Raw genomic sequence first — 20,307 nt, 5'->3', positions numbered from 1 at the left:
TGGAAAACAAACACAAGACTTTTTCTGTGTGTGCTGATTGTGTCTCCTTGGAGGAGGTGATATAAACATGTGCCCCAAACATAGTGACCAACGTAACGATGATCTTGTCAGGCACTATGTAAAACCAACAAACAAAGATGCAAACATCCATGATGAGAAGCAGGTTTTAAGAATATTCGTGGTGAGCATGCTTCTGTTAAAGTCAAGAGGGTAGAAATATAAAAAGAATAGGTAGGTGGCTGGAAGGACGGATGGATGGACAGACGGATGAATGGATGGGTGGGTGGAAAGATAGATGTATTTATGCATGCATGGATGGGTGGATGGATGGATGGATGGATGGACAGAAAGATAGATATATTTATGGATGGATGGATGGATGAGTGGATGGATGCATGGATGGATGGATGGATGGATGGATGGAAAGATAGATGTATTTATGCATGGATGGATGGATGGATGGATGGATGGATGGATAGAGAGATATATTTATGGATGGATGGATGGATGAGTGGATGGATGGATGGATGGAAAGATAGATGTATTTATGCATGGATGGATGGATGGATGGATGGATGGATGGATGGTTGACGGATAGAAAGATAAATATATTTATGGATGGATGGATGGATGGATGGATGAGTGGTTGGATGGATGGACAGATGGATGGATGGAAAGACAGATGTATTTATGCATGCATGCATGCATGCATGCAGGATGGATGGATGGATGGATGGTTGGATGGATGAATGAATGGATGGATGAGTAGATGGATGGGTGGGTGGGTGGATGGTTGGATGGATGGGTAGATTAATGGATGGTAGAGTGGATAGAGAGGACCAAGTTTGCTAGTGCTCTCACATTAGATCCTAGTTGAGTGAACTGGTCATGGGAATTCTCAGTGATGTCTCAAGACTGGCCCCTGTCTATGGGTCTCTCTGGCAGGCCTTACTTGTTTGAGGCCTCATAATGGGGCCGCTACCTGGGGCCTCCCCCAACTCTCATTTGTCACTTGAACTTTCCAGATGGCTCATCCCTGCACAGTTTTCCCTGAAGGCCATGCTCCTTCCTGGTTTTGTTCTTCATAGTCCGGCATCTTACATGGTATTCTGAATCATACCCCAATTACCCTAAAGAGAAAAGGGAAGCCCAGGTGAGAAGTACAAGGACGTCATTTCTTTCCAAGGGAGGGACACTTCTGTCTCTCGGTTTTGCATCTTTATTTCTTGTTCTGAGCCCGCCCTTTGATCTGATCTCTACGATATCTGATTTTCTGTTCTTCTTGTTGAGAAATCACAGAGATGGCACTAAACCCATGTTTGAACCCACGTTTATAAACCCAGGGCATGGAGACACTAAACCCATGTCTCTAAAGCAGGAACAAACCACACAGAAAGTATGGAGTCAGTCTTGGAATGAACAGAGGGGGATACTCTGTGAACAAACATTCAGTTGCTGGAAATACCATGCTTCTCTGTATGATCTGGGCAGGCCATGAAGGAGAGAGAATGTAGGAGATTAAATTGATCTTAACCCAGCAAGACACAACCACAGACTCCACCTGGATGCTGAGAGCTGGTTGTGGGGTTCAGCTTTGCCCCTAGGCCCACAATAGTTCCATTCTGCTTGGGAGCCCACGGGAGATTGGTATGATCTCTCTCATGGAAAGTCCCACAAGAACATTTGACCACTCCCCACTCCCAATACCTGGCTAGACGTAGGGGAGACCACTCTGTACCAAGAAGCCAGGATCCCCTCAACTTCCTTCAATAAGCCCCGCACATCCGCCCTCAGGGCTTCCGCCATGATCTCCTGAGGGGAGCCGCCCATGCCCTGACCATGCTTTATATCACCCCTTCACATCTACTTTCAAACCACTTACCATAAATTATAGCACTTCTGCACTTTTGTTTTTGTGTGGTAAAGACTCAACCTGACATAAAAGGAGGCCTGGTCTTTGCCCCTGGCTCCTAGGAGGTGATATCCAGGCCATGACATGTCCTGTCTTGTCTTTGTTTGCCTGGGGGCTTTGGTCACTTGACCATTTAGTGAAGTGGTTTATGATGAGGGCTTTGGGACATGCCGTATTAGTTCCAACCTCCAAGCAGGGGTGAAGACTAAAGATATTATCGTGAGCCTCCAGAAGGAGGTGGAGACTAAAGGTTAGCCGCAAAGAAAGTATGTCATCAAGTATCAATAAAAACTGGATGCTAAGGCTCAGGTGAGCTTCCTTGGTTTGCAATATTCCATGCATCTTGTCACACATTGACACTGGCATAGTTGGATGGGTGGGTGGGTGGAAGGATGAATGGATGAATGAGTGGATGCACGAATTGGTGGATGGATGGATAGATGGGTAATTGAATTGGTGGTTAGATGAATTGATGGATGGATTGATAATTGAACCGCTGGGTGGATGGGTGAATTGGTGGATGGATGGATGGATGGATGGATGGATGGATGGATGGATGGATCGGCTGGTGGATGGATGGATGGAATGATAGACAGATGAATTGGTAGATGGAAGGAAGAAAAGATGGATGGATGGATGGGTGAATTGGTAGATGGAAGGATGGATGGATGAATTGATGGATGGATGAATGAATTGGTAGATGGAAGGAAGGAAGGAAGGAAGGATGGACGGATGGATGAATGGATGGTTGGATGGATGGACGGATTGTTTACAGTATCTTTTCCTTGTGTCCCAGGGTTGCAGCTCCAATGTCATGGTTTTTCCTCCTTCTGGACTCACTCAGATCTCTGGAACTTACTGGACAGCTCCATCAGGGCTGCAGGGATCTCCCAACCAACATCGTCCCAACTGGACCTACCTGCCTCCATCCTGCCCCAAACTGAGCCTTCTCCTAATTGATTTTCCCATGGAGTTTATATCATCTACCTCACCCAGTGGCCAGAGATGGGGACCTCAGGGTCATTCTTACCCTTCTTACCCCTGACCCCTGCAATTCAGCTGGACATGTTTGATTTTCTTCCAAGTCCTTTATCCCTCTTCATCCCCCTTTCTCCATCCTTTCTAGTGCCACAGTTCCCCCATCCCAGAGTGCTGCTTCCACACTCCGAAGTTACCGCTGAATACCATACCATCACAACAATGGGAGCATGTAACATGTCTGCCACACGTCATCTTCACGTAATGTTGAATCCCGTTGAGTGAGTACATCAATGCCTGACTCAGCATAGGAGTGCATTGTGTGGCTTACTCAGCACCCTGTATGCATGCACTGGGCTGCCTCTTGTTCTCATAATTAATACTGACAGAAGCATTCATTGCACAGGTACCTTGCTTGTATTCCTGCAGGAAATATATATGTTTAATATATTATACAGGTAATGTGTGTATGAGCTGCACACACACGTAAGTATATGTATGTGTACATACATATGGGCAATATAATTTGTACATAGTCCTTTGTATATCTGTGGGGAATAATTCTGTGGGATGAGCTACCAGCAGTGGAATCCCTGCATCGAAGAGAATGTGGGCACATTAAAAATGGTAATTACTAGACCTAGTTGAATTTCCTTTCGAACATCAGGGACATTAACGTACCCAACACCTGCAAAGGAGAGAGAGAAGTTCCAGCACTGCCTCCAACTCATGGTGTGGCTACTCTAAAGACAACAGAATACCCTTTTCTTTTTGTCTTTGCTTTAGAACGAGTTGGACCCTTGAGTTAAAAGTTCTGGGACACATGGGGAACTTTCTAAGAAGAAAATGAGTTGCATTGGGTGGATTTTGTAAATAGGGTAACGTTCATGGGAAACCACTGGACGTGTCTTTGCTGAGGATGGATGAGGGATTAACTAAGTGACCCTCTCAAGACCTTGCCCTGGGACCAAACCAGAGGATTAACACGCAGCGCTCTCTCCAGTGTTCATTAGGGTGGCGAATGCGCCACCTGGTGGAAAGGAGTTGTTTTGAATAAAAGCTTTAAAGGCATGAATTTATGAGGTAGAGGGATGTCTAATTTGTTTGATGGGAGGATGGAGAAGTGGGTGAGTGGGTGGATGGTGGAGGAGTGGATAGATGAGTTAATGGGTGGATAGATGGGTGGACTGGTGCATGGTGGGTGGGTGCAGAGTGCATGGAGGGATTGAGTAGGTAGGTAGGTGGATGAACGGATATACACATGGATGGATGCATGGATGGATGGGCAGATGCATGGACGAATGGATGGACCGACAAAAGGATGAGTAGGTGAATAAATGGATGAATACATAAGTGGTTGGATAGATGGATAGATGGGTGGAGATAGATAGATAGACACATATATAGATCAACACATTTACATCCTCAAGCGCTTTTCTTGCAGGAACAGTTTAATGGAATCTCTGAACCTGGGTCAAAGTGAAAGGTATCAATACAGGGGGAGAGGTGTTTAAGCTGGAGGGAAGTGTGTAATCTAGAGGGAAGCCAGAATTGGATTGGTTCTGCATTTAGACCAGTTGGCTGGTCTCAGTTCTTGTGGTGCCTCCTTGAATGCCTACATCTAGCAAGGGACTGGGTCCCTCTGTGTGTCAGCCCTGCTCAGTTAAATGAAGATGAGGTCACGGTGGGCTATGGTGAGCTCTAACCCAACATGCCTTGTGTCCTTATGACAAGTGGAGACACAGAGAGAGATACACACGGAGGGAAGGTGTTTGTGTGGTGACAAGCAGGGGACAACAAAGATTTCAGGCAACCACCAGGAGCTGGGAGAGAGGCTTGGAACAGACTGGTCCTTAGAGCTTTCCAAGGAACCAACCCTGCTAACACCTTGATTTCAGGCCTCTGGTCTCCAGAACTAGAGAGGATACATTTTTGTAATTCAAGTCCTCCCCCTCCACACACGTACCATATGTGATAAATGTGCAATAGACACATGTTAAAACATCTCACAGTTTCTGTTAAGTCTGGAGTCCAGGCATGAGCTAACCGGGTCTCTACTCAGGGACTCACCAGACTGAAAGCAAGGTGTCGGCCAGCAGGAAGGGGGGGGGGTATCCTTTGAGACTCGGCGCTGTCTTAGAAGCTAACTGGTTATTCGCAGAATTCAGTTTTCTGTGGTTGAAGCAGCGACATCTGCACCTCCTAGGGGGCCACCCACGAATTCCTGCCAAACGATCTTCTCCACAAGGCAGTTTGCTTCTCTTTCCAGGCAACCAGGTTGTGTCTCTGGTGCCTCAAACCTTGTGCTCTTCTTAATTCTGACTTCTACCCCTGATTAGGCCAGGCCCACTCAGGATGAATTTTCCTTTTGATTACCTTGAATGACCTGATTACGGACTTTATTTTTTTTTAAAGATTTTATTTATTCATTTGACAGAGACAGCCAGCAAGAGAGGGAACACAAGCAGGGGGAGTGGGAAAGGAAGAAGCAGGCTTCCAGCAGAAGAGCCTGATGTGGGGCTCGATCCCAGAACGCCGGGATCACGCCCTAAGCCGAAGGCAGACGCTTAACACTGAGCTACCCAGGCGCTCCCGGAGTTGATTTCAACTGCAGAATTCCTTCACCTTTGCCATAGAGCCCTGGGAGCGAATCCCATCATCCTCCCAGCCTTCATTCACACTCAGGGAGAGTGATTTACAGAGCTATGCCCAGGCCATACTAGGACACCAGATTAGGGCTGCAGACATTACGGACTTTGTTTTTCTATTTCTGAGATGCATCCAGAAGAGGAATATGTTGCTCAAACATATAAAAGGATTTTTCTTGGGGCGCCTGGGTGGCTCAGTTGCTAAGCGTCTGCCTTTGGCTCAGGGCGTGATCCCAGGGTCCTGGGATGGAGCCCCGCATCGGGACTCCTTGCTCCACTGGGAGCCTGCTTCTTCCTCTCCCACTCCCCCTGCTTGTGTTCTCTCTCTCGCTGGCTGTCTCTCTCTTTCTGTCAAGAAAATAAATAAAATCTTGAAAAAAATAAAAGGATTTTCCTTGAACGTTTTTGAAATTATTATGACCACCTCTTAGGTGTGTAGATTCTGAAAGAGTAACTCATTTCTTAATTTGCTTTGCAAATGCTTCAGCGAGCAGAGTGGAAACACAGTTTCCAAATTTAACAGTTCCTTAGGGACACACGCCATTGCCTTGCAAGCAGCCTTGGGGACACGGCTTTAACGAGAACCCCAAACACCTCTCCGTTTCCAAGAAGAAGGAGAAGTTCAATAAAGACAGCAAAGATACACGTCCCACCGAGAAGCCTGCCTGGATTCCAAGAGTGGTCCCATTCCCGGGGGGGCCCCAGACCCTCTGTTTCCTCCTTGTCGGGGAGATAATGACCATATTTGCTTTAATGGCAGTTTATTAACAGGACAACATGACTCACACGCAGCAGACACCCAGATACCCAGGAGCCCCACGTGACGGCAGGGTCCCCTTGCCCACTCCTGTGCCTACTGAAGCTACTGCTTTGGCACCTTGTGTCGAACAACACAGGATCTGTGCACTTGTTCCCCTCCCCTGGACTTTCACTTTGCAGACTTGTGACATACATTTTTTTTTTCTTAAGATTTTATTTATGTATTTGAGAGAGAGAGAGAGCAAGAATGCGTGAGGCGTGGGGAGGTGCAGATGGAGAGGGAAGATGGAGAGGGACAAGCAGACTCCCTGCTGAGCCTGGAGCCTGACGGGGGCGGGGGGGGGGGGGGGCGGTGGAGAGGAGGGAGCTCCATCCTATAACCAGGAGATCATGACCCCAGCCGAAATCTAGACTCTGGGACTTAACCGACTGAGCCCCCCAGGCGCCCCCAGACTTAGGACCTATTTGGGGCATCAAAAACACAAGCCTTATACAGCGTCTGCCATCACATGGGAGCTTAATAAATCGTAACTTGCTAATTTATAATCATGTAATTATATGCAGGTGTATTATTACTTAAAAACTATTATTACGTATTACGTGTAAAATGGATTTTATGTGGTTCCTTAAATGTAAGGTATTTTAAAATTAACTATATCAAAATAGAGACGGAAAGTTGTTGAAGTGTGAAGTTGTGGCGTATTTATGTCGTTACATATTTTTACGAAACTATATAGTATACTTAAGGATATTCCACAATCGATAGACATAGTAAGTAAAACGAACTAGTAGTAAATTAGTGATTTATAGGTCAACCAGATGGCTGTTATACGTGATGTGTGATCATAATAGTCATTGAGACGTAAGCGCAGGCTCCGCACCTGCTTGGCTTAAGGCAGACAAGCGCCCCCGGGGGGCCCCAGGTGAAGCCTCCGCTTGGACGCAGGCACAGGTGGCGCCTGGGGGCGGGGCGGACTCGCGCACGCGCAGTAAGAAGCCCGGGCCGGCTCGCCCCGCCCCCCACTCGGAGGCCTTCCGGAAGTCCCGCCTGGGGGCGGGGCCAGAACCGGCAGACGAAACAGGGAGCCGCCGCGCGGCCGCTTCCGCGGACACGAGCGCCGGAAGCGGAAATGCGTCACAGGGGCGGGCGGCGGCGACGGCGGGTGGCGTCGGGAGCGCCTCCGGCGGACGGTGGCGGCGCCGGGCGGGGAGGCCGCGGCTGCCGGGGTCGTCGGGGGACGGCGGTGAGCTCGGGCCTGGGCGGCGGTAGCCGGGGGCGCAGGCGGAGCCCCGCGCCGGTGAGCGACACCCCGCGACCACCTTTTTCCGCGAACGGGGTTGGAGGCTCCGGGGGGCCAGGGGCTGTGGGGGACCGGGAGTTCCGGGGGGCCGGGGTCTCTAAGGGCCGGGCTTTCTGGGGGACCGGGAGCTCCGGGGGTCGGGGTCTCTAAGGGCCGGGCTCTCTGGGGGACCGGGAGCTCCAGGGGTCGGGGGCTGTGAGAGCCGGGGTTTGCAGGGCCCTGGGAGCCGGGGTCTGCGAGGCCAGGGGCTCCGGGAGTTCCGGGGACTCCGGGGGACCGGGGTCTGCGCCTCTGGGAGACTCTGGGACCCGTGACCCGGGATACGGGGTGGGAGGCTGGGGGCGGGGAGGGGGTTGTCGAGGTCTGTGAGGGCCGGGGATTGGGGGAGGGGGCTGGGGTCTGGTAGAGCCGGGGGTGCCGGGGCCTCTGGGGGGCTGGCGCCTGCGGGGTCTCCGGGGTCCACGGCCCGTGATGGAGGGACTGGCAGGCTGGGGGCTGGGGGCTGGAGGGGGAACTGGGGGGGTTGCGATCTATGAGGGTGGCGGGAGGGCGGTCGGCTCCGGGGAGCCGGGGTCTACCAGGAGCGGGGGTCTGTGAAGGCTGCGGCCCGGGGTGGGGGCCTGCAAGGGCGGGGGATGCGGGAGCTCTGGGGGGCTGACGTCTGCAGGGTCACTGGGACCAGTGACCCGGGGTGGGGGGCTGGGAGGCTGGGGCCGAGAGGGCGATGCTGGGGTCTGTGAGGGCCGTGGCCTGGGTGGGTGGGGGCGCTGGGGGGTTGCCACCTGCACGGTCTCTGGGACCAGTGACCTGGGATTGGGGGTGGGGGGAAACTGGGGTCTGGTAGGGCCGGAGGTGTTGGGGGCGCTGGGGGGTTGCCACTTGCAGGGTCTCTGGGACCAGTGACCTGTGATTGGGGGTGGAGGGGAGTTGGGGTCTGGTAGGGGTGGAGGTGATGGGGGCTCTGGGGGGTTGCCACCTGTGGGGTCTCTGGGACCAGTGGCCCTGGATGGGGGCCTGGGAGGCTGGGGCCTCCCGTGGGCTGGGGTCTGGGAGGGTCCTGAGCTGGAAGGGGAGGGGCATGGAGTCTGCAAGGGCTGGAGTTACCTGGGGGGCTGGGGACAGTAGGGATACTGGGGGTGGGAGGAGGGGTCTTCCAGGGCAGAGGGATCAGGGGCTGCTGGGAAGACCCCATGTGGGTCCTGGGGGCTGTTTCGGTGTCATAGAGGCTAGGGTGAAGGGGTGGGGGAATGGGGTTGTCCCAGGGGCTTGGGGAGCCTGGGGGTACCAGGGTAGTTATGGACGGCAGTGAGCAGTGTAGGGAGCCTGGAGGCCAGAGCCTGGGGCCGGGGCAGCTGGAGGGGATGGAAGTCATAGGGGCCGCGGGGTTGTCACAGGGTGGCCTGGGGTACTTGGGGTAGCTAAGGGCATGGGAGCCATGCTGGGGAGACGGGTAGCCATGCGACCGGGGGTCATTGCCCCGAGTCTGGCTCAGGCTCCTGTGTGGCCCTCGGCATCCTGGGGGGAGGTCTTGGGTCTCAGCCAGAGCCTCTCAACCCCCTAGACCGGGCCGGGGGGCTTTTCTGTCCTGCACCAGCTCCCTGTCTGAGGGGGCTCCCCTCAGCCCCCCAGACCAGGCCAGGTGCCTTTTCTTCCCTGCACAGCCCCCTCCCTGTCTGGGGGCACCCCCGCAGTCCCTAGACTGAGCCAGGTGGTTCTTCTGTCCTGCACCAGCGCCCTGTCTGGGGGGCCCCCCTCACCCCCTAGACTGGGCCGCGGGACTTTTCTGCCCTGCACCAGCCCCTTGTGTGGGGGCGTCGCCCCAGGCCCAGCCTCCGGGGCTGACGGGAAGCCTCCCAGCAGTGGGTGGGTGGGCGGGGGAGGCAGCCACTGTATTGTTTGGGTTCCTGCACTGGAGCTCGGCTTTCCAGAAGTGCACACTCGTCAGACCAGTAGGAGAGTCTTGCTTTAGAAAAGGCGGAGGAGGACAGGTGCACACGGGGAGCCCCAACTTCGCAAGGGCCCTTCTCCTTTTTTTTTTTTTTTAACTTTATCGCGGACGTAGAGGGCACATGAGCGTGCAGTGGAGTTGTTCAAGCTGACGTTTTGGCCAGAAACTTCCTTCCTGTTTCCTTAGGGCCGCCTGCTCTACAAACCCTCCCTGCGTCTGGAGCTGAGCTCCTTCCTGTCCAGAGGCTTCTAGCCGGCAGCCTCCCGGGGAGCTGGGCCTCTCCTCCCTGCATGGGAGTGGGAGGTGCCGGCGGTGCTCGCTCTGCGGCCCTGGGAGCCCTGCTGCGGGGCATTGGGTGCGGCTCCGCGCCCACAGACACGGGCACAAGGCTCCTCGTAAAAGTTTTCATCAGCCCGGTTTCTTTTCTCTTTGATCCAAAAAAACCCGCCACAAAACCTGACTTCAGGAGATGGTGGGGTTCAACGAGCTAGAGACCGTTGCAACGGCATGGCAGAGGGGCACACTTGTTTCTCCTCTGCGGGGCTGCGGTTCGGGCCTGCCGCACGCGGACGCTGCTGTGCGGCACCCACCCTGACCGTCCATGTTTGTGTTCCAGGCCCAAGGACCCGGCTATGGCAGCGGCTACCATAGTGCACGACACGTCTGAGGCGGTGGAGCTCTGCCCCCCGTACGGCCTGTACCTGAAGCCCATCACGAAGATGACCATCAGCGTGGCGCTCCCGCAGCTGAAGCAGCCCGGGAAGTCCATCTCCAACTGGGAGGTGATGGAGCGGTTGAAGGGCATGGTGCACAACCACCAGTTCTCCACGCTGCGTATCTCCAAGAGCACCATGGACTTCATCCGCTTCGAGGGCGAGGTGGAGAACAAGAGCCTGGTCAAGTCCTTCCTGGCCTGCCTGGACGGCAAGACCATCAAGCTCAGCGGCTTCTCCGACATCCTCAAGGTGCGCGCCGCCGAGTTCAAGATCGATTTCCCCACCCGCCACGACTGGGACTCCTTCTTCCGCGACGCCAAGGACATGAACGAGACGCTCCCGGGGGAGCGGCCGGACACCATCCACCTGGAGGGGCTGCCCTGCAAGTGGTTCGCCCTCAAGGAGTCGGGCTCCGAGAAGCCCAGCGAGGAGGTTCTGGTCAAGGTGTTTGAGAAGTTCGGGGAGATCCGCAACGTGGACATCCCCATGCTGGACCCCTACCGGGAGGAGATGACCGGCCGCAACTTCCACACGTTCAGTTTCGGGGGACACTTGAACTTCGAGGCGTACGTGCAGTACCGCGAGTACGTGGGCTTCATCCAGGCCATGAGCGCCCTGCGCGGGATGAAGCTCATGTACAAGGGTGAGGACGGCAAGGCCGTGGCCTGCAACATCAAGGTGAGCCCCTGCCCGGCCGCCCACTCTGGCCCGTTTCAGAGTTGGGGGCAGGGCCCCCCGCAGCTGGTTTGGTGGACCCGAGACGGCTGGCAGGCCCCGTGGCGGCCGGCCTGGTGGCATCGGTCCAGGGGGACGATATGGCCCTGGTAGTGGGAGGGGACACAGTGTCTCGTAAAAGGGTGACGTTCCTCTTTGCAAACAAGTGGTGCAGGCCAGTCGCGTCTGTCTGTGGGCGCTCCCCAGCTGGATCGTCAGGAGAGCTCAGCGTTGAGCCACTGAGTGTCTGTGAGCGTTCAGATGTGGCCGCGGGATCCGGGCCCCGCGTCCTGGTCGGACATGCGCGCGTGCGGTTTTCTGGAATGCACGCGTTTGTGCAGTGGGGCAGCACAGCCCCATTGCGGCTGCCACGTCAGGTGTTGGGTGTGCTCGTGGGTCACTGTGCTCTGCGCTGTTTTCCCCCCGAAGGTTTCCTTCGACTCCACCAAACACCTGAGCGACGCCTCCATTAAGAAACGGCAGCTCGAGAGGCAGAAGCTTCAGGAGCTGGAACAGCAGAGGGAAGAGCAGAAGCGCCGAGAGAAGGAGGCCGAGGAGAGGCAGCGAGCGGAGGAACGGTATGTGTGCAGACACGGGGCCTGCGCACGGCCTGGGGGTGTGTGTGTCTCTGTGTGCACGTGCGTCTGAGTGTGCTGGCTCTGCGTGTGTGTGCATGCATACCCGTGTGCGTCTGTTCCCTTGTGTCGGCACATGTGCGTCCGAGTGTGTGCACGTGTGTCTGTGCGTGTGTGCGTCCGAGTGTGTGCGCGTGTGTGCGTCTGAGTGTGCGTGCATGTGCCCCCGGGGGGCCTGGACCGCGCCTTCCGTGCAGACCGTCCCATTTCCTGGCCCTTGTGCACTGAGTCCGAGGCTCCGTTAGCGAACTGTATGGACGCCCGATGAAACCGGCCGCGTTCTGGTAGAAACCGTTTCTATTTACAGGCTCATTACCTTTCAGGTCGTTCAGACGTCAGGGGCCGCGCCAGGACACGGTTCTTGCCCCCGTCCATCTTCTGCTTATTGTGCTATAAAAAGAACCTGACCAACGTTGTCACCTACGTTTTGGGGAAATTCTCCACATTCCATCACCTGTGCTGCACTTGTGTGTTTCACGGGTGGTTTCTGTTCTGTGCGTCGCCGGGTGTCCGGGCTGGCTGTGTCTGACGTGGCCAGATTGCCCGTCACCGGGCTCACGGTGTCTCTGTGCGTTGAGTGGACCCCCCTCTCCGCCCCTGCTGCTGGGTGCTCCTTCCGCTCTGACGCAGAGGCAGACGTGACTCTGGACTTGGGTTTTGCTCCACAGTCCAGTTGTGGGGCCGTGGGTCCACACCACGTGTGTTATTCCTGGCCTAGTGCCACTTTGTTCCCCAAGGAGGGGTGGTTTGCTGGCCCGTGCAGGATGTGACGGCCCACAAGTGGGGGCATGGCTGGAGTTGGGGATCCCCAAGCAGCCGTGGGAGCCCCGGCGTGAGGGAGACGCCTGGGGCACGTGGTGCTTCTGGCTGCAGAGCCGAGCTGTGGATGCTGCCTTTAGGGCAGGTAGAGTGGAGTTTACACTGAGTGACCGGTCCCTGTGGCCGCATCCTCCTGGGCCAGAGCGGGAAAGGCCGAGGCGGGCGGCTCGGTCAGACGTGGTGCAGCGTGCACAGCAGCCCAGCCCTTGTCCTAGTGAGCACTGACTGCGACCCACATGCCCGTGGGCCCCGAGGCTCCCATGGGCCCCTCCCCACAGCTTCTCAGGAGGCCCTGGTGGTCTCACTAGAGGCGGGTGTCCTGGACCTTTACACTCGGATCAAGCAGGCACTTGGTCTTTGAGGACAGGCCCCACTGTCTGTCTGGGCTGGAGGCGTGATGAGCACAGACGGTTCCTGGACAGCGGGCGTTGCCTCTGCTGTGGTCACGGAGTGCTAGTCAGGGGCCAGGCCTGGGAGGGGAGGGGGTAAGGCTGGCCCGGCGGAGCCCGCTACCACCCACTGTGGCCCTTTCTCAGCCTGAGTGTGCGGGCCGGCCCCAGGGAGCCTCAGTGCCTGTCCTCGGTCACTGGTGCGTGTTCATTTGGCTGGTTCAGATTCTCCGAGGGGTGGAGCATGGCTGGTGGCTGTCCTGCTGTGGCACGTGACAAGCCCTGGGGCTCCAGCTCCGCCTCTGCTCAGAGCTGCGCCTGCCTGCAGGGGGGGCCCCCTGAGGCTGCTTGGACCTGCGTCCTTGTAGCTGGTGGGGCCTTCCCGCACATGACCCTCCGTGCCTGCTGAGGCCATGGAACTTTTCGCCTTTGCTAGTGGGAGCCCCTGGTGCCTGTGCTTGGCCTGCCTCCCTGCTGGGCCGCGAGGGGGTTTGCGTCTTCCTCCGTTATGTTGGGTGCAAGGTCTCTGCGGCTCTAGCGTCACCCTGGCCGGGTTGTTGTTCTGCAGCCTGCTGACTCCCTACCTGGGCTCGGAGGTCTCACCCCGTCTCGTCCTGCTCTGCGCGGCTTTCAGTATTTTACCGCGTCTGTCGGTTATCCGAGTAATTTTGAAGCCAAAGTGCGGCGCGGGTTCTGTGGAAACGCACCCTGCAGTTCTTGCAGACTTTCCCTGCGGGAGTCTGTGTCTCTCCTGGGCTTGCTGTGGGTTTGTTTTAAAGAAGACTTGCCGTCTCCAGGTGGTTTTTTTCTGCCGACGTGACAGGATTTCCGCACGCGGGTGCATGCGCTCAGGGATCCCCGGTCCAGGGAAACAGACCTCAGTGCACGCTGTCCTCGGTTTTCTGTCACTGTGGCTTTGCCTTTTCTAGAATTTCACACAAAAGGGATCACAGGGTACGCGGTTCTCTGCATTGACTCTTTCCCTTAGCAGAATGCTTCCAGAACCTTCCACGTGGCTGTGCACATGTGTATTCTGTTCCTTCTAGTGGTGCCCCACGGCCCGTTTGCGGAGCCCTAGTGATGGGGGCCTTGTGCCCACTGGGAGCACGCATCAGCATCGCCTGGACACTGAGTTGTTCTTTTCTGAGCGGACGGCCGTGTGCAGAGACTCTGCTGCCCGGGCCCGCGGTGTCTGATGTGCTGGCAGGCCTGCGGGTGCTGGAGCGTGTCGTGACGCTCCTGTCTGCCCTCTGCACTTTCCCCCGGGACGGGTTTTGCTCCCGTCGGCTTGCGTGCCTCCTTCCTTGTGCGGCAGGAGTGCTGTGCGTCGGGGGTCCGGCTGGAGGTCCTGTTGGAGGTCCTGTTGGTGGTCCCGGCTGGCGCTGTGCCAGGAGCTCCCCCAGGCCCCTGCTGGCCTCTGCAGCTTCTGGTGTGTGTCGTTCAAGCCCAGACTTGCCGTGTCCATCACATCCCCCTGTTCTGTTCCTGCTGGCTTCAGGGTCGTTGGCGAGAGCCTCCCTGGGAAGGTTCTGGAAGTCCTCCCTCCGTGTCCACGTCCACTCCTCCGGCTCCTCGCCTTCAGCGGACACCGACTTGGGGGACAAGGAGTTCACATGACCGGTCTCGTGAACGAGCTCCAACACCTGTCCTGTCCCCACTGCCTTAGAACTACCACTTGGCCGCGTCCTGAGCGCTCACCCGCGGCGCAGTGCCTCTGCTTCACGGAGCCCTTCGTGTGTTCTGCGCAGGAAACAGAAGGAGCTGGAAGAGCTGGAGAGAGAGAGGAAACGAGAGGAGAAGCTGCGCAAGAGGGAGCAGAAACAGAGGGACCGCGAGTTCCGCCGGAACCAGAAGAAGCTGGAGAAGCTGCAGGCGGAGGAGCAGAAGAAGCTGCAGGAGAAGATCAGGCTGGAGGAGCGCAAGCTGCTGCTGGCCCAGCGCAACCTGCAGTCCATCCGGCTGATCGCCGAGCTGCTCAGCAGAGCCAAGGTACGGCGCGCGGGCGCGGGGGCTCTTGTCCGGGGCCCGGGAGCCGCTGGTGCGTCTCTGACACGTGGGGCCGGCGTCACCGCCCCCTTCCCGCAGCTGCTTGCAGCCACGAGTGACAGCGTTAGTACCGACGGTGAGGCCGTCGGCTTGTAGTTCTTGCCCTTCCTGCCTCGTTCCGGATCCTAGAATGCGTGCTCGTCTCGCAGAGCTCCTAGAACTTTGAGTTAGCGGAACGTGCGTTCACACCTCCCAGGGTTGGTCCTGAGAGCCTTCAGGGAGCTGGGGCGGAGGGTCACCATTACCCCCAGAGCAAGGGAGTGGCTGAGCTCTCTGAGGGTTCCCTGGCCCTCGTGGCTGTCCTCCCACTGCAGATGCTCTGCCCAGGGCCGTCGGGACGGTGGGCTTTGCTCCAACCCCGCAAGCCAGTGGCCAGGGGCGGCGGGAGGGTGAGGGCTGAGCCTGGTGATAGAGAGCGGCCCTGCGGTGTCCTTGGGGAGCTCAGGGCACACTACGGAGCCTGGTTGGGCCACGTCCCTCCTCCGCAGCCATGGAACTGACAGGTCTCAGCCGGTGCCGTATGGATGAGCGCCTCAGTGCTGAGAGCCTCCTCGTTCCTCCGACCCGCTCCTTCCGGAGGCCCGACCGGTAACTCCTGCGAGCCGGGGGCCGGGGACACGCGGGGACCTCGCCCGGCGCTCCTTGTGCTTGGGCAGGCCGTGTGCCCCCGCGGAGTGAGGCGCGGGGCGACCCCATAACCTGTTGTCTAATTACAGTTGTGATAAGTCCCCGGGAAGGAGACTGGCAGGCGCGCTGAGACGTGGCAGCTCAGCTCTTGTTTCATGGTGAATATTGAAGACGCTAACCCAGGCTAGGCCCCGCACGTCCCGTGGCGGCCACAGCAGCGTACGTCCGCCTCGTAATCTCAGCTCCCCGTTGCTGGTGACCGCTTGTGACCTCACAGCAGGCCCCGTGTGCGCCTCGGAGGGGCCAGGCCCCTCCCGAAATGCCCACCCCGGGGCTGTGCCGTGTAGCTTTGCCACGGGGTTTCCTTCTCGCTCGGACGCATGCGGCCCGGGCGTGGTAGGGACGGGCGGGCCGCACTCTGGCCAGAGCGTCCACCCGGTACCCCCGGGCCTCAGGGCACCTACAGACCCAGCGCCACCTTGGAGCGTGCGGGGGGTTGTCGGGGTACATGTGCGCGCCTTCCCCTTTGTGCTGCAGGCAGTGAAGCTGCAGGAGCAGGAGCAGAAGGAGGAGACGCTGCGGCTGCAGCAGCTGGAGGAGCGGCGGCGGCTGCAGGAGGCCGAGCTGCGGCGCGTGGAGGAGGAGAAGGAGCGGGCCCTGGGGCTGCAGCGCAAGGAGAGGGAGCTGCGGGAGCGCCTGCTGAGCATCCTGCTGAGCAAGAAGGCCGACGACCCCCACACGCAGGATGAGCTCGGGGTCTCCCACGCAGACCTGCTGCAGCCCGTGCTGGATATCCTGCAGACCGTGTCGGCCAGCTGCGTCGGCGCGGCCTCCCTGCATCCCCTTGTGGGCCCGCCGCCCCCCAGCACCCCGAAGGAGACCCCGCCCTGTCTGGAGACCGACACCACGTCGAAAAATGTGAACGGGAGCGTCGCCGAGGAGGCCCAGTGCAAGGAAGGCCTGAATTCTCGCCTCGCGGCAGCAGGGGACAGCTCCCCGGAGAAGAGGTGCCCCGGCGTCCTCTCCTGCATTCCCGACAACAACCAGCAGCCCAAGGGCTTGCCCGCCGCCTGTGACCAGAACACGCCCAAAAAGGACATCCGTTCTGAGCAAGACAAGTGCAACCGCGAGCCCAGCGGGAGCCGAGGCCGGGCCAGCGGGGCTCGGGGGGAGGACGACAGACACAAGCGGGAAAGGAGCCGGCCGCGGCGGGCTAGTAGCCGGGAGGACGGGAGGCAGCCGCAGAAGGAGCGGCGGCAGCACAAGAAGCACTCACGCCAGGACGACAGCCCTCAGCAGCGGAGCGCGAGCCCTGACCACAGCCGGTCCCGGAGGTCCCACAGCAGAGAGCGGTCCAGCCGGAGGGAGAGGAGCCGAGACCGCAGGGGCGGCTCGGGCAGGAAGCGCAGCCGCCATCGCCGCAGTGACCGAGACCGGTCGCGCTCAGGGTCCCCCAGCCGGCACCGCAGCACCTGGAACAGGTAATGCAGGGCGTTCCCCCACGCGGCCGTCCAGCGAAGACCAGGACCCGTGGAGCTTCCTGGCTCCTCTTCTGCCCAGCCTCCGCAGAACACAGCCAAGGAGACACCGTGCAGGAGGGCCACGCATTACATGTCTGCCTTCATGAACATCTGGCGGCCCTTCTGTTCGAACACGTAGTCTTCAATCGCTAGCTTTAGTTTTCCCTGAAAACTGTTGATCCGATAGCTTTAATGTCACCAATTCTCTCTAAATCAGGAAAAACGCACTGGCCGGCAGTGCTAAGTGCATAGCCACCGTGTACCTGTAGTGCAGCATTTCTGTCCCGTTCAGGGAGACCCCCACGCGTGCGGACTTCATGGGAGGCATGTTGCACGTCCTTGGGCACAAATCGTCAAATATGGACAGCCATGGTCCCGCAGGGCCCCCAAAATATGAAGCAGCCTTGCCCTGGTGGTGTTTTTTTCCTTTTTCTTTTGTAATTTTAACTGATGATTGGGAAGCGTGGTTGGCGGGATGCCAGTGGAACCCAGGGGTTGTGGCACGTTCCGTCACGTGTGGACACAGTGCACGTCCTTAAGATCAAAACTCAGACGTGCTGTCCTTTTAAGGTGTCGGTGCGTGGGGGGTCCTCCGGCATGGTCTGATGCTCTCTCACTTCAGAAACATTCGCGTTACAAACTGGTGATTACGCATTAAAAAAAAAAAAAAAAAAAGTTGGTTAAAAGCTTTGGTTTCTAGTCAAGGTTAGCGTGTGTGGTTTTTTTAAGAAGCTGTTTTGCTAAATTATTTTTACTTGGAACGTTTCAAACAGATTTAAGGCTAAAAACTTGTTAAATTTTATAATCATTTGCTTCTCCAACTGAAGCTCAAGAAATACTTAAAAATAGCTGTAATGTTTGCGTTAGGAAAGATGGTGTTTATTCCAGTTTGCATCTTTTTGTGAAATAAAATCTTTTTCCAATGAACTAATATTTTCCCTATTTCTCTTTGTTTGTTTAAGCTCTTTGGGCTGTGTTACTGAACTGAGCCTCGTTGAGCAGATTTGAAATGGATTTAGAACCTCTGATAGGCAACGATGGATTTCACAGTGCAGTTGTTACTGTAAAATAACTCCGTGGAGGAGAATCCTGGGTCCTAAGGAGCGTTCGGTTTGTTTGCGGAGCACAAGTTGAGCAGATTCACCAAAGCAGTCTTTTGAAAGCGAAAGAGCCCGTTTTAAAAATGAATGAAAGTAAAAGTGGTTCTTTTCTCACCTAGAGTTGGAACAGGTAGGAGTCAGCACTGCTGCTGGGACTCCAGACTCCAACAGTCCCTCCGTCTGTGTTTAATTAGCACGCAGAACTCGTCAGCATATGGGTGGCTGGCCACGTGCCTAGCCCCAGCTCACCTCTCTGTCACAAACCAAGATAGACACAGCTGACTCGCATCTTTCTTTCTCTGGCATGGCTTTTGTCTTGTCTGTCACCTGCGGAGGCAAGGGAGCAGGTGGGCTCAGACGCCCAGGGATTGAAAACGCTTCCCAGTAATCCTGTCATGGTCCCTGTAGCCCAGCGTTGAACGTTTGCCCTGTTAATCGCTCGGAACATCCTAGGACCAGGTGTTGGGAAGCCTTTGAGGTCAGGGGGAGGTCTCTGGGCCCAAGAGGAGGTCTCTACCTGAGCTCAGGAAGGTGGGTTTCCATGACATGTTGTCCGGGCAGAGGTCTGTACAATGGGAACAAACATGGTGTGTTCAAGGGTCAGGGAGTCAGTGTGGCTGGGGAAGTGTCAGCCTGGAAGAGCTGACTGGAGAGAAAAGCACAGACTGGGTCATTTCCAACCTGGAACGGAGAGATAGGAAGCCTTTTTTTTTTTTTTTTTTTTTAATTATTATTTTTTAAAAAAGATTTTGTTTAATTGTCAGAGCACAGCAGGGAGAGTGGCAGGCAGAGGGAGAAGCAGACTCCCTGCAGAGCAAGGAGCCTGACGTGGGACTCGATTCCAGGACTCAGATCATGACCTGAGCTGGAGGCAGACGCTTAACCCACGGAGCCACCCAGGTGTCCCAAGTAGGAGGGCTTTAAACTGGGCATGAGTTGATAGAGTTGTGGAGAGAGCAAGGGTGAGGAGGGGGCTTGTGGCAACAGGTGTCGACTTAGAACAAGTTGGTGCGTTGGGCAGGAGGTTAGAGGAGAGGGGAGGGGTAACTGGGGAGTGTGTAGCCTTCAGGGAGCATGGGATGTATATGTGGCTTGGGGTCAGTGGTGGGAGGGGAGGGCCCTAGGAAAGCTGGAGAATGCCAGCCCCGGAAGTACAAGATGGGGTGTCACTATGAAAGAGGCTCAGGAATCTGAACTTTGAATACCCCCTCCACTGGTCTTTATGTACATTCAACCCCTGGGCAACAAGGAAGGCAGAGTGGTCACAGTGCTGTCCAGGCCATTCCACTCTCACTGCCCCTGTGCCTACTGGGTCTGTCAGTCACTGAGTGTAGGGTGGTGCTGGCATCTCTAGTCATAATAGTGCCTGCAGCACTTTGTCCTTGCTGTCTTGTCAGGTTTTGCTGTTTGTATTTTGACTCTCTGTTATTGGGCGCATACAAGTTTAGGATGGTCCTGTCTTGGGAGAACTGACTAGTCATTTGTGAAAGTCTTTTTTACTCTTGGTGATTTTCTTTGTTCTGAAGTCTCTGGTGGCAAATGGGGAACAAAGGAATGTGTTGGGAAAAGGGGTCCATTATGGTTTATGGTGGAGTCATAGCCACATATACACTCCATCACAGGGTGTTAGGAGGAAAGGGGTCGTGGCTTGAGGCATGCGTGTGCCCCTCGGGCTGGGTTCTGCACTTGACAGCGATGAAGAGGAGAGGCGCTTTGTCGTGATGTAGCAGATACGTCTGCACGCCCCAGAGCAACGCCACCCCGAATGTGGATCCAGAGCCAGACAGCCTGGTTTTGAACTGCTTTCCCACACAGCTCCTGTCCTGCTGTGAGAGTGGGGTTGCCAGGGATGAAAGGGGCTGACGTGAAGGACGGCATCTGGGCTCCCCTCGGAGTTGGCACCCCTGACCTCTTGAGGAGTTGGGGTGGGATTTTTCCACGGTACCGGTATTTCCATTGACGTCCTAAGAAATCTGTTTTCCGTAGGTGTCTTGACCTGCCGATAATGGCTCCTAAGCGGGAGTGATGGGTCGAAACACACGTGTCACCGATTACACTTTATCTTTGCAAACGCACGTGGATTTTTCTGTGTGTCGTGAGGCGACTGTGTTTCCAAACGGGGTGGGCTGGGAATAGAGAACACATCCCGAAGGAATGGGGTATTTCAACCCCAGAAGCATTGTCCTACATGTAAC

The 20,307-nt window shown here is 56.3% G+C and overlaps 1 protein-coding gene across 1 annotated transcript; it reads left to right on the top strand.

The window, feature by feature from the left end:
- Positions 1 to 7,468: 7,468 nt before the first annotated feature.
- Positions 7,469 to 17,939, top strand: AKAP17A (A-kinase anchoring protein 17A). The gene is made up of 5 exons (XM_026478203.4): positions 7,469 to 7,595; positions 10,163 to 10,940; positions 11,406 to 11,554; positions 14,568 to 14,808; positions 16,030 to 17,939. Exons 2-5 carry the CDS (start codon positions 10,179 to 10,181, stop codon positions 16,975 to 16,977), a joined length of 2,100 nt encoding a protein of 699 aa, XP_026333988.1. The 5' UTR covers positions 7,469 to 7,595; positions 10,163 to 10,178; the 3' UTR covers positions 16,978 to 17,939.
- Positions 17,940 to 20,307: the final 2,368 nt, after the last annotated feature.

Source organism: Ursus arctos, chromosome Y (assembly GCF_023065955.2).
Source record: "Ursus arctos isolate Adak ecotype North America chromosome Y, UrsArc2.0, whole genome shotgun sequence".
Taxonomy (NCBI): Eukaryota; Metazoa; Chordata; class Mammalia; order Carnivora; family Ursidae; genus Ursus; species Ursus arctos.
Note: the sequence above shows the minus strand (reverse complement) of the source record. Positions and strands in the feature narration are given on the sequence as shown.